General features: G+C 41.3%; 1 protein-coding gene across 1 annotated transcript in view; it reads left to right on the top strand.

Annotated features, from left to right (window-relative positions):
• LOC116891841 (lysosomal Pro-X carboxypeptidase) overlaps window positions 1-15,815 on the top strand; it is a 48,572-nt gene that overhangs the window by 31,393 nt on the left and 1,364 nt on the right. Inside the window, exons 4-8 of the mRNA XM_032893208.1 lie at window positions 3,297-3,478; window positions 4,248-4,405; window positions 5,521-5,690; window positions 11,486-11,650; window positions 12,337-12,524. Coding sequence (XP_032749099.1) covers window positions 3,297-3,478; window positions 4,248-4,405; window positions 5,521-5,690; window positions 11,486-11,650; window positions 12,337-12,524 — 863 coding nt within the window. The remainder of the gene's footprint in view (window positions 1-3,296; window positions 3,479-4,247; window positions 4,406-5,520; window positions 5,691-11,485; window positions 11,651-12,336; window positions 12,525-15,815) is intronic.

Here is a 15,815-nt window from a genome sequence, read left to right as displayed (position 1 = left end):
TTTTTATTAACTTGAGTTTTCTTATGCATTTTAGTGCTGGGGGTTCAGTCTTAACCAAGCAGATCCTAACACATTGCTTAACGTCAGTCCATGTATAGTCTTTTAGGGTTAGTCCTGGAAGCTCTGGTTGCTTGGCAAATATGGAGTCTCACCCCTTCAAGCAGTTCATTCTCTGATTCCTTCAGCCTCCATTAAAGTTCAATTGTCCAGCCTGGCTTCAGCCAGGACAGTCTTATTCTGTTGCTACACAGAGTGCAGGGAATTCATTGTTTCAACAGTGTCAGTAGCAATTCTGCTTTGTGAATGATGAACTAAGTCACTGTTCTGACCTCAGGAGTAAACGAGCAGGCACATCTATGAGAAGGGGTTCAGTGACAGAGCCAGTGTATAAGAATACACGAGGGCCTGGTGTTCCCATAACCTTTCCCAAAACCTTCTACTTGGGCATCGTTTTCTTTCACGAATGTATTGTTTCCCCTCCAGTATATTCCAATTACAGCTATCCGTGTCTGCCGGCTGAGTTTGTTTTGATTGTTGTGTTTGTTCCAGTTATTGCTGTAGCAAATACACACAATCTTTTGATAAGGGGAAGGGGAGTTAATTTTGACTGGGGATCCTTTTCTCGGTCGTCTATGGGATTTAGTTCATCTTTGGCTAAATCGTGGACAGCTTAAATGTGTCAAGACTTGAAATGAAATTATCTCAGCTGCATCTTAAGCCTAGTTTCATAAGGGGTTATTTCTATTACTTCTACAACCTCAACACGGCCTTCGGCAAATAATATCTGGTGAAAATGGCATTTGGAAAGGGGAGGGCGGGCAAGATGCATGGCAGGTGTGGGCAGAGAACACTTATCCTGTTGGAGAAACAAGCTTGCAAGCTGTGTTACAGTGTTTGAGATGCTGACATTTCCAGGATAGGGCCAAGGTGCATTGCCAGGGTGGTGGAAAGTAAGTTGTTAAACCCCTTCAAGAAAACCAAGGGATGGGTTCCCTTCCCCTGGCTAACTGTCCTGTTAAAGGAGAAATCCTGGGGTAAAGGGGATGGAGGAGGGGAGGGGTGCACACCTATCAGTTTCCTGAGCATTCTTCACTCTCTGACTCCCTGTGGCTTCTGCAGCTGAGGAGCACCACAGAGCCTGAGTTTTCCTCAGCTATGCTGCCTGCTAACTCACCCCCTGCTTACAGACTTATGATTTGCCACTGTTTCAACCACCTCCTCCCCCACGCCTGCCCTCTTTCTTTCTTTCTTTCTTTCTTTCTTTCTTTCTTTCTTTCTTTTTCTTTCTTTCTTCTTTCCTCTCTTTCTCTCTCTCTTTCTCTCTCTCTCTCTTCTCTTCTCTCTCTCTCTCTCTCTCTCTCTCTTTCTTTCTTTTTTTCTTTTTCTTTTTTTTTTTTTTTCATTCTCTCTCTCTCTCTCTCTCTCTCTCTCTCTCTCTCTCTCTCTGTTTCTGTTTGTGTTTTTTTTTTTCTTTTCTTTTTTTTTTTCTCCTTTTTTCTTTCTTTCTCTCTCTCTCTCTCTCTCTCTCTCTCTCTCTCTCTCTGTTCCTTTTCTTTTCTTTTCCTTTTTGTAGTTGTGGTCTTTTTCAGTACTAAAGAAATAAAGGCTCTGTCCTGATAGAACTGGTGACCACCAGGCAAGGAGAGTTGTTTTCAGTGTCAGACTTGGCAGCAATTTTTTTCTTTTTCTTTCATTCACTTTACATCCTGATCACTCCATCCCCCAACCCCCATCTCCCTCCAACAGTCCCTCTGCCCCCTCCTTCTCCTATGATAGGGTGGAGCCTTCCCCCTACCTCCTCCCAGCTGCACACTCCCACCCCTGCACATCAAGTTCCTGAAGGACTAAGTGCAGCTTTCCCCACCGAGGCTGGACAAGGCATCCCAGATAGAAGAAAGTATTCTACACACAAGGCAGCAGCTTTAGGGATAGCCTTGGCTCCCATTGTATGGGACCCACATGAAGACCAAGCTGCACATCTGCTACCTTTGTGCAGGGAGGCCTAGGTCCAGCCTGCGTATGCTCTTTGGTTGGTGGCTCAGTCTCTGAAAGCCTCCAAGGGTCCAGATTAGTTCCTATCCCATTCAGGACCCTCAATCATTTCCCCTCTTCCGTAAGAGTCCTCAAGCTCCATTCAGTGTTTGGCTGTGGGTTTCTGCATCTGTCTGAGTCAGCTGTTGGGTGGTGCTATGCTAGCCCCCTGTCTACAAGCATAAAAGAGTGTCCTTAATATCACTAATAATGTCAGGGATTGGTGCTAGCCCATGGGATGGGTTTCTAGTTGGGCTGGTTATTGGTTGGGCATTCCCTCAGTCTCTGCTCCAAACCTCTTCCCTGCACTTTTTGCAGACAGGATAAATTTTGGGTCAAAAGTTTTGTGGGTGGGTCGGTGTCCCTGTTGCTCTAGTGGGGTTCCCGCTTGGCTTCAGTAGGTAGCCTCTTTAAGTTGCATATCCCCAATGTAGTGAGTCACAGCTAAGGTCACCCCTTGATTCTTGGAAGTCTCCCTATCCCAGATCCCTGGCCTGTCCTTCGAAATGCTCCCCACCCGCAGCTTGGCAGCACACCATAGTGACAATAGTGACTGACAACTCTTGTTGCAGTTTCTTTTTATTCACCAACAGAAATACCTTTCAAACCTCATAAGTCTACCCATCAGACATGAGCTAAGGGCTTAAGAAGCCTCCCTGTACAGACTCTGTGTGTCTCCATAACTATGAAGCCTCCCTGTGCAGACTCCGTGTATCTCCATAACTATGAAGCCTCCCTGTGCAGACTCTGTGTGTCTCCATAACTATGAAGCCTCCCTGTGCAGACTCTATGTGTCTCCATAACTATGAAGCCTCCCTGTGCAGACTCCGTGTGTCTCCATAACTATGAAGCATGCCTTTAGCTGTTTAAATTTCTCAACAAAAGCCAGAGCTCTGGCAGAAGAATCACACTGGGTAAATGTTCAAGTAGGGAATAGCAAGATCTCTCTTTGTCCGTTAAGGGAAGTATGTTACATGTTCAAATATGTGCTATGTCTTGCTTCCAGTATTTCATTTGAAATAAGCTCTAAAGCGATAAAATTACATTTGATTGGAAAGCACATCATGTTCTTTCACAGATTTAAAGCTGCCTTTCCTTGGCTTTGATGTGGATGATGTGGGGTTTTAGCTCAGTTGTCTGGAAATTTATTTCAAGTAATGAAAACTCTGTTCTGAACCTATGCTGTGCCTCAGCTCCTATTACGGGCACACTTATACCTGTTTTTTTTTTTTTTCTTATTCTTAAATAAATACGCACATATATAGGATTCCCAACACTTGAATTTCCTGACATCAGAACAGGCTCTGGCTGATTTTGCAGAGTTAATCAGACACTTGAAAGAAACAATCCCAGGAGCTGAAGGTCAGCCTGTCATCGCCATTGGGGGCTCTTATGGTGGCATGCTCGCGGCCTGGTTCAGGATGAAATATCCTCACATAGTCGTCGGGTAAGTACATTGATTCTTGACACAGTTCTTAACAATCAAGAGAAAATTAGAGACTTGTTTTGGGTAAAACATGCTCCGAGCTGTGTTATATGAACACTTCTTTCTCATTAACAACAGTTATGGGCCAGGTATGGTAGCACACACCTTTAACCTCAGTACTTGGAAGGCAGAAACGGGTGGATCTTTGAGTGTTTGACGCCAACCTGCTCTACATAGTGAGTTTCAAGACAGCCAAGGATATGTAGAGAGACTATGTCTCAAACAGCAACAACAAAAAAAAATATCAATAATATGAAGAAATCCCAACAATGCTCTGTTTCTAATCATCTTTGTTTCATTTCAATTTTCATACTAAAGCTGAATTTAGTATTTAGTATTTAGTGTTTCAGTTTTAAGAGTACTTACTGCTGTTTCAGAGGGCACCTAGTTTGGTGCCTAGCACCCATGCCAGGTGCTCACAACTACCTATAACTCCTGGACACACACACACACACACACACACACACACACACACACACACACACACTTGAGTGTGTACACACATGCACGCACACACACACATTTAAAAAAGCAAAACAGGGGTTGGGGATTTGGCTCAGTGGTAGAGCGCTTGCCTAGCAAGCACAAGGCCATGGGTTCGGTCCCCAGCTCTGGAAAAAAGAAAAAAGAAAAAGAAAAAAAAGAGACAGTAAAAAAGCAAAACAAACCAAAAGCACGAACGGATGAATTTCATTTCTCTTTTGCTCCTTCCATTTCCCTGATCATTTAGCGCTCTGGCAGCTTCCGCCCCTATCTGGCAGCTTGATGGTATGGCTCCCTGTGGAGAGTTTATGAAGATTGTAACTAACGATTTCAGACAAAGTGGTCCATATTGTTCAGAAAGTATCCGCAGATCCTGGAGTGTCATTAATCAACTCTCAGATACCGGTAAGCTTCCATTAAGAGTCAGAATTTGCAGTATGATGTTTGTTTGTTAATCTCTAACTTATTAAAAATCAACACTGACATTTTTTGTAACTTTGTAGATAATTGTGCGTTTGTATGTGTGTATATGTATGATGCATTATATGAATTTGTATTGGTTTTTATGTGTTGTGTAAGTGCCTGTTAGTATGGTATGTGATCATTGTGCGTGTGTGTGCGTGTGTGTGTGTGTAGGTTCAAGGTCAACTTAGGGTTCCTTTCTTCTACCATGCCTCCTCTTTTCTTTATGAGACATCGTCTCTCAGTGAGCCTGCAGCTCATCCATAGGATCGGCTAGTCTGCCAGGGACCTTTCCCCGTCCTGACCCGGAGTTATAGGCATACACCACCACTTCTGGGTTTTTATGTGGGTTAGTGGGGATTCAAACTCAGGTCCTTAGGTTTGCACAGCAGGTACTTTACCTACTGAGTGATCTCCGAAGCCTAACACTGCCACATATTAAACACTTAAACACACACACACACACACACACACACACACGCGCGCGCGCACGCGCGCGCGCGCATAGATACATATATGTATAGGGAATCATACCAATCAAAATGAATGAATGAATACATTTTTACAAAGTAAGTGCTTAGTATTGGCAATATCCAGATCAAGAAAAGACAAAACCACCACCACCAAAGGAAAAAAAAAGGCAAAAAGACAAAAAATCTCATAGACCCTCTGCCCTCTGCGGCTGACTACAGAAATGCTTTACACCGGCATGGCGACTCTCTGTTAAACCATAGACTGATTTTCTGATTTTTGCATCTTAGTAATGATAGTTGCATAGTATATGGGATTTTGGTTTTGGTCTGCTGTATTTTGTGCCATATTCTAATTATTAAGTGTATCCATTTGTTTTATTTAGTTGTAGTTTATGCATTTTTTTTTAGTATTCTCATTTATTTCACTAGTATCTTAAACTGGGAAATAATATTAATTTTGCTAAGTTCTATGGGTTTATCTAGTTGCCCTAAAATATTTATTGGCTGTTGGATGTTTCCTGTAATACCAAATGATGAATAGATGATTGGTCGACCTGTAGATTAGCAGTGTCCTTTAATCTGCAGGCAGCGGTCTCCGGTGGCTCAGGGACACTCTTCACCTGTGCAGTCCCTTGACTTCCGAGAAGATGCCAACGTTGAAAGGATGGATAGCTGAAACCTGGGTGAACCTGGCCATGGTGAACTACCCGTATGCATGCAACTTTTTGCAGCCTTTGCCTGCTTGGCCCATCAAGGTAACAAAAATGTCATTGTCGTCGTCGTCGTCGTCGTCGTCGTCGTCGTCGTCGTCGTCGTCGTCGTCCTCCTCCTCCTCCTCCTCCTCCTCCTCCTCCTCCTCCTCCATATTTTTCTCTTTTTCTGATATGCATTCTCTGACTTTCAACATCAAAAAATAAAATCCTATGTAATTGGAAATTTACTCCATAAAATTTATGATTGTGAGATGGGATCCTGGGCTCTACCCTTTTCTGATCAAATGGCATGTTAGCCATGCCTTTTGACCTCAGCTTTCTCACTCAAGAAGTGAAGACAAATCTCTTCAACTACAGCGTTGTGGGAGTGAGGAGTAAGGCCAGTAGCTGGTTCTGATAGAATCACTGCTACATGCCAAACGCTGGGTGAACTTGGCGGACATAATATATGCTGCTTGGTGCTATGTGTATAATGCCTAGATCCATGTAACGCATTAACTAAGTGTAATAAATGGCGGCTTTTGTCATCAGACTGCGGTGCAGTGAGCTGTTAAAGGCAATCTAACTGCTACACTTATCATGGCTGATCTCCATGCCAAGCAGCAGCATGCAAAACTATCATTTCATGTGCTGTGGTGAGAGCTTGGCCTGATTCCACTGCTTACCACTCTGTGCTCCTACACAAGGGGACTTCGTCCCCGCGCTCCCTGTCTTCATCTACACACAAAAGTAAATGTATAGAGTTCCACTGAGGACCATGCAAAATGTTAGATTTGAAGACACTTGAGAATCGTACATTATGATAATTTTATGTTCTTTATCCATAGTGAAAACATATCACACTCATTTTCAATCTTTCATAACGCTAAAGGGTTTTGTTTTGGTTTTCAAAGTTTCTCGGTGTAGCCTGACTGTCACGGAAATAGCTCTGTATTTTGAGGCTTGCCTTGATCTCAGAGATCCCCCTGCCTCTGCCTCCTGAGTGTCGGGACTAAAGGCCTGTGGCACTACTTCCCGGCTATGCTAAAGTTCTCTCAATGGTAAAAGGATTTATTACATATGTTCACCTTTAAATGTTTCTCTGTTAAGAATGTCTCTCTTAGTTTTAAAAGCAAAGTCTGGCAGAGTTTATGGTTAGGGTTTGAGGATATAATTGAAGGGATTTCTAAAATGGGTTTTGGAAGTGAAACTAGAATTCGTCATGTGAGAGTAGGGTTTCAGGAGTACCAGCCCAGCCTCCAGTGTGGCTGCCATCTTGGTACCCTCTCAGATGCGGAGCTATTCCGGTCCCTGCCCTTGTCTCACAGGTTCCGGCCTTGAAGCCAATCTGTTGTCCAGGCAGGCCTCCCAAAGTCGCTGGATTGCAAGGCTGTGTCATTAGGTCTGTTTTGCAAGTTCTTTAATTTAGCAGTCCCTTTCATTAAAACTTTGAAGCACCTATTTTCTTTTTTTTTTTTTTTTTAACTTTTTTTTTTTTAACTTGAGTATTTCTTATGTACATTTCGAGTGTTATTCCCTTTCCCGGTTTCCAGGCAAACATCCCCCTCCCCCCTCCCCTTCCTTATGAGTGTTCCCCTCCCGACCCTCCCCCCATTGCCGCCCTCCCCCCCACAGTCTAGTTCACTGGGGGTTCAGTCTTAGCAGGACCCAGGGCTTCCCCTTCCACTGGTGCTCTTACTAGGATATTCATTTCTACCTATGAGGTCAGATTCCAAGGTCAGTCCATGTATAGTCTTTAGGTAGTGGCTTAGTCCCTGGAAGCTCTGGTTGCTTGGCATTTTTGTACATATGGGGTCTTGAGCCCCTTCAAGCTCTTCCAGTTCTTTCTCTGATTCCTTCAACAGGGGACCTATTCTCAGTTCAGTGGTTTGCTGCTGGCATTTGCCTCTGTATTTGCTGTATTCTGGCTGTGTCTCTCAGGAGCGATCTACATCCGGCTCCTGTCGGCCTGCACTTCTTTGCTTCATCCATCTTGTCTAATTGGTTGGCTGTATATGTATGGGCCACATGTGGGGCAAGCTCTGAATGGGTGTTCCTTCAGTCTCTGTTTTAATCTTTGCCTCTCTCTTCCCTGCCAAGGGTATTCTTGTTCCCCTTTTAAAGAAGGAGTGAAGCCTTCACATTTTGATCATCCGTCTTGAGTTTCATTTGTTCTAGGCATCTAGGGTAATTCAAGCATTTGGGCTAATAGCCACTTATCAATGAGTGCATACCATGTATGTCTTTCTGTGATTGGGTTAGCTCACTCAGGATGATATTTTCCATTTCAACCATTTGCCTCTTAATTTCATAAAGTCATTGTTTTTGATAGCTGAGTAATATTCCATTGTGTAGATGTACCACATTTTCTGTATCCATTCCTCTGTTGAAGGGCATCTGGGTTCTTTCCAGCTTCTGGCTATTATAAATAAGGCTGCGATGAACATAGTGGAGCAAGTGTTTTTTTTTTTTTTTTTTTATTAACTTGAATATTTCTTATATTCATTTCGTGTGTTATTCCCTTTCCTTGGTTTCCGGGCAAACATCCCTTCCCTCCCCCTTCCTTATGGGTGTTCCCTCCCCACCCTCCCCCATTGCCGCCCTCCCCCGACAGTCTAGTTCACTGGGGTTCAGTCTTAGGGACCCAGGGCTTCCCTTCCACTGGGAAGCACCTATTTTCTATTGGACTTATTTACTTGGTGTTCAGTGTGTTCGTGAAGAAACAGTTAAATTAAGATGTCATTCGTTGTATGTCAGCTCAATTATCAGCTTTTAATTTGCCTTTTGAGTTTAGTACATTCGTTTACATTGCCTACTGTTAACAGAAACTACATGTCCGTGGAGAAATAATTAGAGAGTTGATATGTAGAGCCCAGGAAGACGAGAAAGGGAAAATAGAAAACCCTTCTGGCATTTGACTCATAAAAGCCACCGAGCCTCTTCTCAGCTTTTTAAACAACATTGTTGTGGTTTTCTTTCTTAAGTTGTATGCGGGTACTTAAGTGCCCATGTGGGGACTAAGTAAGAGCTGCTGAGCCATTGCTCCCCGTGAAGGTCATGTTAAGTATAATGAATTAGACTCAGACAAATGCTGCATGTTTTCTTTCTCATATGGAACACAAATTTAAATTTCTGTTTCTCTGTCACTATCTGTCTCTCTGTGTCTCTGTCTCTGTCTCTCTGTCTCTGTCTCTCTCTGTCTCTCTCTGTCTCTCTCTCTCTCTCTCTCTCTCTCTCTCTCTCTCTCTCTCTCTCTCCTCTCGTGTGTAAACCAAAAAGAGGACCAGGGGAGGAGAGGCCGAGACCTTAACAGCAAGGAGTGGAACCAGAGAGTCATAGAAAGCATGTGACACGAAGGCGAAGGTGTCTGTGAGCCAAGAGGCTGCTGCTCAGGGCACCTGTAGCTCTAGTCTCAGGGAATCTGACGTTGATGCCAGGTATGGATGTGATACACAGGTATACTAGTAGGCAAAACACCTATATACATAAAATAAAATTTAAAAAATGACTCCTTATTTCCAGTTTTCTGAAAGGTCATGATTTTGTTTTTCTTTATGGCTGAATAGAATAAGTGCGACATTTTTGTAAATACCACAGTATGTCTACCACCCTCTGTTGGGGGCAGGTAAGCAGATCGGTTGTTTGGACATGATGAACAGTGTAGCAGTTGGCAGGGATTTCCATGTGTACATCTATGAGGCACGCTTGCTCCCTCACTGTTCTGGTTATTTAGCTCAGAGTGGAGGAGCTGCAGTTCTGCTCTGTCTTTTGGGTAGCTTCCTTACTGATTTGCATGTGTCTATTTTATTATACACTCTTGCCTGTGGTAAATAAGAGGTCCCCTCCCCCTGTCCTCACCAAGGTCGGTTGACATTTGTTATCTTGACCGTGGCCGCTCTGTCTCGAGGAAATGAAATCTCAGAAGAGTTTTATTTTGCATTTTCTTGATGGCTAAGGACTTCAACACCTTTTCAAGTATTTATTGGCCATGTGTCTTCCATTCTTCCTCCCTTTCTCCCTCTAACCCCTTCTTTCTTCCTCACCTCTTTCATCTTTGCTTTAGCTTTTACACAAAATGGGGTTTGTTTTAGTTTATTAGCTTAGTTTGAAAGTTTTAAGTCCACAGATCATTGTCAAGAATAATTTCATAAAAGATGATATGCATTTATCAGGACAGAACCACAACTAATATTTTCCAGTATTTTTTAAATTATTATTACTATTTTTTCTTTTGAGACTATATCATTTTCCTCTTTTTTTTTTCTCCCTTAACTCTTCCCTTTTATTTTTTTTTTCTTTAATTGCTTTTTTTGTTTTTGGTGGTGGTGTTGTGTGTGTGTGTGTGTGTGTGTGTGTATTCCTAAATATATCAGTATAGCCTACTCAGCTCTTACAGTGATACTGTGTAAATGTTTCAGGCTGACCACTTGGTATTGGATAAACCAATTGGTGTGTTCTTCCCTGGGGAAGACTGAGTCCTCTCACTCTCAGTGTTCTTTGTTTTTCCATCCTCCCTTGTAACCTATATACATGGGTCATTTGCATTTCTTTCTTGAAGCTGTGCTAGTTGCCTCTCTCATCACTGCGACTAAATACCTGACAAGAAGCAACTGAGGAGAGAAAGAGTATATATCTCACCTTATCTTCAAGGGGAACAGTAATAAAATATTTCCCAATAGCAAGAAAGTTAAAAAACAACATTAAGCACAACAAGAGGACGAAAATTATAAAAATCAGAATATTTTTTTAAAAAAAACAAGTGAAATTCAGAATATACTGAAAGTTGAGAGTGTGGAAAGAAGGAAACCCAGGGGCAAAAAGAGTAAAGAACCTAAGGGAAAGAAATAGTATATTACCCAATTGTGAGGTAACATAGGTGAGAATAAGAAAGGAACAGCAAGACTATAAAAATACAGTGAAGCAATGATTGCACTGAGAATGAACAAGGAAAAGCACAAAGGTAAAAACAACGGGAAAAAGGAAGGAGAATGAAAATGCAAAAACAAAAATTAGGAAAAAATGATGAGACATTAATGTTATGTGATAAGATCTTGTCTATAAAAACAATAAAGCAGTGTGTGGTGGGATCTTTGCAATCCAAATCCAGGGATATGGAGACAGTGACCCCTGACTCTTGATGGCTAACCAGCCTGTCCTACTTGGTGAGTCCCAGGCAATGAAAGAAGATGGATAACACCTAAGGAATGACTCCTAAGGTTGCTCTCTGGACCACACATACACATGTATACCCACATGCACACACAAATATGTATACAAACAAAATTTAATAAATTTTGCATTCTTCTGAAAATATAGACCTTCACTCAGCAAAGATTTAGTTATTAGAAGCTTTGCTCTGCCCTGCGGGAGATGTTCTGAAATCAGATGCATGCAGGACAGTAGTGCAAGGTACACTCTAAAAATAGGTACACAGGCTGAGAAGAGAGTCGTTTAGTTCCCCCAGCCTGGGAAACACACACAGGGGTAACCTCAGAGAAGGGGGAAAATTTGAGATGTTATAAAGGGTGACTTGCTGAGTCATTTGTGGATTTAATGCGTGGGGAAAAGGGGTTTGAGGAAAGAGGGAAAGAAACCATGGTGAAGAATGGTTTACTTGGCTACTGGGGAATCAGTAGGACTGCTTTGCATATCATGCAAATGACTGACTTATGTCCCTACCCTACAGAAAAGTTAAAGATTTTTCCTTTGAGAGAGGAAATTATTCTTCAGAAACAGAACTTTTTAAATGCATTAAGATGTTTAGCGACACGTCATGATGGAAGTCGAGATAACCTTTCCTCTTTGTTACTAAACCAGTTTTCTATTCATATTGGACTCTTCCCATGTTTATCTCTTAGGAGGTGTGCCGATACTTGAGGAATCCCAATGTGTCTGATACAGTGCTGATGCAGAATATTTTCCACGCTCTGAATGTGTATTATAATTATTCGGGCCAAACAAAATGCCTGAATATTTCACAAACAACCACAAGCAGTCTGGGCTCTACGGGCTGGAGCTTTCAGGTGAGCGGGCATGATTTCCCTGAGGGCAGCATGCTCTTTCCTCAGACTGTTGTACTGTAATACATCGCCCGGCATTTTCTGCCTCACCTGCCACATGACCTCCTCCCCCCTCCCTTCTTCCCTTTCTTCCTATATTTAATCATCAGCAAATATACAATGAATGGTTTTCATTGGTTATGATCTCTTATGTTTCAGAGATATAAACATAATTTACATGACTATTACCATAAAATATAGACTGTTGAGGGAGGTAGATAAGCACTTTAATAGACCTTGACAAGTCCTGGAAAAGAAGCATTGTATGGACACATGAAAGAAAGGGAGGCTAATTTGACTCTGAGTCTCTCTTCCATCACCTGCACATTAAGACTCTCAGGGTTTTCCGGAGGGTCAGTGGTCAATCATAGGAAAGGAGTCCTTGCAAAAGAAAGCAAGGAAGAAGAAAGAAAACATAGTACAAACGCTGTGACTTCTCAGCTGTGTCTTTTTAGGAGAAACAAGGTGTTGAGTGGTAGAGAAGTTGGAGGCGGGGTGAAGTAGGGGGCTGAAGCTCTAGTGCAAGTGCAGTTCCTAGACCCTGACCCTGGCTGAATGACCTTGACCCTGGCTGAATGACTGTCTGTAATTTTAATTGTTCTCTTTTTGCTTCATTTTCCCTTTGTTTTCTTTCCTGCTTTGCTTCTCAGGCCTGCACAGAAATGGTCATGCCCTTTTGTACTAATGGTATTGATGACATGTTTGAACCCTATCTGTGGGACTTGGAGACGTATTCCAATGACTGTTTTAACCAATGGGGAGTGAAACCACGGCCTCATTGGATGACTACCATGTATGGTGGCAAAAACATCAGTTCACACTCAAACATCATTTTCAGGTGAGTTTGCTGTTTGATGGAGACACTTGCAGAATGTTAGAAAACAGAACTAGGAAGGCAGTAGGTTATAAAGTGACACTGAATGCATTAGTGACGCTAGTCCACTTTGCTATTGAGTTCCAGACACAAGGTAGGTGCTCAGTAAACATCAGATGAGGAGCCGACCTTAATGAATAATAAATGGCAACAAGTACAGTCCTACTTTGGAGATTCTTTTCATAGCACAGTAGTTTTCTTGGGAGGATTTGTATTTTCTAAAACCCATAGATTATTTGACCAATGGTGATTCTCGGTTATTTACATAGAGATTCAGAAGGGACCCCCATCCCATGAAGAATTAACATCATTTCTCAGGCAAATTAATTATTGCCAGTGATTAAACGAGGTTGTATGTTTGGGATTTTACCCAGGTATATTCTCTTAGGAAAACAGTATTTTATTTTGTTTTTGGATTTCCCAATGGCTGGCATAGTTTTCACATGTGTGAACCAAGACATTCAAGTCCAGGCACATGCTAAGTCTCTCAGCAAGTGCTTCAGAAGATGTTTTAAATCAGATGCAGTTTTCTCCTTACTTGATTGCGGGGACTTTTTGTTTTGCAAATAATGGAGGGTTTCCTATCTGAGTTGAGCTTATTAATTGGAATATAATACGTCTTCTGTGTGATTTCTGTAAAAATTTATTGTGTAGAGAGAAATTAAGACTTCTATTTGGCATGAAAAAAAATACAAACAAAAACCTTCACCCACATGTGAGCCCCTTAGGTCTGCATAGCAGTGAAAAGAACTATGATATAGGTCAGCAAATTCAAGTTTTATGTTCTTACTACCTGCATATTATAGAAATATATTATTATAAAATATACAATATTATATTAATAAACAGAATAATATATTATAGTATAGAATATATTATATAAAATATAATAGTATATTATAATCAATACAATAAAATAATCCATATTAGTATACTAATTATAGCATATTAATTATATGATACATGTAAAATATGTGATATATATTATACATTATTTTATTATATATTGTATATATATTATAATATATTTTATATACTATTTATATTATATCTATGTATTTTATATATAGATGTGTTTAACAAAAAAAAGGTAATGAAGACTCCTAGAGATAGATTACATTGTGCTTTATTAACTTTAAAATTTTTGAATGCTAATGAACAAAAACCAACAGCTTCTGAGAGACATTGGATTATGGAAAAGAAAAAAAAACTACTGAACTAAATCAGCCTGTTTATATTAAAGATGTCCTAACTTCAAAATGGAAGGAAAGGGATATGCTATGTTGGGAAAGAATGTATGTTTTGTCTTTGTTTCAACAAGGGAAGAAAAACTGGATTCCTTCAAAATTAATAAAAATCAAATTTGACCGAAGGAGACCTCCTAAAGATCCTAACTACAGAATGCTTCCCAATAAATGTTTGCCTAGCATTTTCCAGTTCTTAGTTCTAGTTCCATGTTACTTGCAGTTTGAGTCTTGCCCTGGTTCACTTTGTCCATGTGTGTCCTGATAGCTGCTCTCTCATGACGACCTCCCTTGGTGACCTGCTCATCACTCCTCCTCCTAGAGCCTCTGTCTCACAGCCACCTCTTCTCTTCCTTCCTAGTGGTCCTCCTCCTATCTCTTTCCCCCTTGGACTCTTGGCTAGGATCCAAAATTCAGCCTTCCTATCTCTTCTGCCCAGTCATTGGCTGATTAGCTCTTTATTGACCAATCAGAAGGTGATGGAGAAGAATGTTTACAAAACACTGAGACAGGTGATGCTTTATAAAAATAACAATACCAAAGTCCGGCCTATACTCAACTCTTTGCCTGTATAGAAATCAGCATTTGAATAATACAAAGACAACTGTTACACAGCGCACCGAAGCATTGTCCCTTCAATGACCAATGCCAAGAATGTGTTATTTACTTTGTAGTTGTTGGTTGTAGTTCTCTTGAGCCCTTAAACATTACAGGCTCTTTCCATTGCTCTTGGATACCATCCAGAACACGATCAGAAGATAGCACAACATCAGCACAACTAAGTCATAGAACCTGGCAAAATCAAGCTGTATGGACCTGGAAACTCCATCCCTGCTGGCTAGCTTTCATTGTGCTTGAAGGTGTTGAACAAGCTACTAGAGAAAGAAACAAATCAGTCATCAATCATACATACCCAGCTATGAAACCTGTGAGCTACAATACTGGTCACTCAAGATATGCCCAATGGTGCACTAGTGGCACAAACATTATGGCAGTTATCAGGCACTTTCTCATTGGATTTAAGACCAGCTTCACAAGGTGACACCCATACCCAGCATCATTATCAGTGGAGAACATAGTGTAGACATGCCAGAGACCCTAGGGAAGAAGAGATTAATGCATCTCTCAACTCTCATTTAAATATTTTCCTTTTAATAAAAAGACTTCATGTTCCTCTATTGGGAAAGACAACACTCATTTTATTGTTTTGTGACAAGGTTTCATGTGGTCCAGGCTGACACTGAACTCATTATGTAGCTAAGGAAGACCCTGAATTACTGACCTTCTTTCCTCCCCTTCTCCCATGGTGCATTGCTGGTGTGTGCAGCCATGCCCAGCAATGACATTTTAAGGTAGTGTTTTGAAGAAGCTCTTTGAATCTCTCCACCATCTTACCTAACCACTATTTCTAGCAGCCACCAAAAGCCAAAGAGAAAAACACCCATAGTGGTTTTCTGTACACAGGTATTTTTCAGTGACAACCACAATATGAAGGTTTTAAGATTATTTTTAGTACTTCTAGTACTTGGTGGATACATTGTACTTCTCAGTTGTGCAGAATGGAGGTCAGAGAGTATAGCCAAGAGGTGTGTGTACTTGCGTGTGTGTGCACGTGCGCGCGCGTGCAATGTGCTGGTAGCTTTATTAGGATCATTGTATTGTCCAAATGAATGTTACATGGGAGTTTTAACTGTGCCTTTAAAGCAAATATACACGAGTTCTAGGCCACACATTGACAGAGAGGTAGTAACTGGCATAAACCCTTTTGTGAGTCAGTAGGCCAACAAAGTGATTCTAGCTGTCCCATACATAAGTGGTAATCAGTAAGAAGTTGTAATGACATCTGGATCAGCCACAATGAGGAATGAGGAGGAATGAGACAGAATAATGTCAAAGATGGCTGAACACACAAGTTACATTTGAAATGATCCCAAGGTGCCATAAAATTGCAAGCATTCACCATAAATGACAGCATTCCTCAAAATCCCTCTATCACAGTCCCCATCAAAAC

This window comes from Rattus rattus, chromosome 2, assembly GCF_011064425.1.
Source record: "Rattus rattus isolate New Zealand chromosome 2, Rrattus_CSIRO_v1, whole genome shotgun sequence".
Taxonomy (NCBI): domain Eukaryota; kingdom Metazoa; phylum Chordata; class Mammalia; order Rodentia; family Muridae; genus Rattus; species Rattus rattus.
This window is presented reverse-complemented; position numbering and strand designations above follow the sequence as displayed.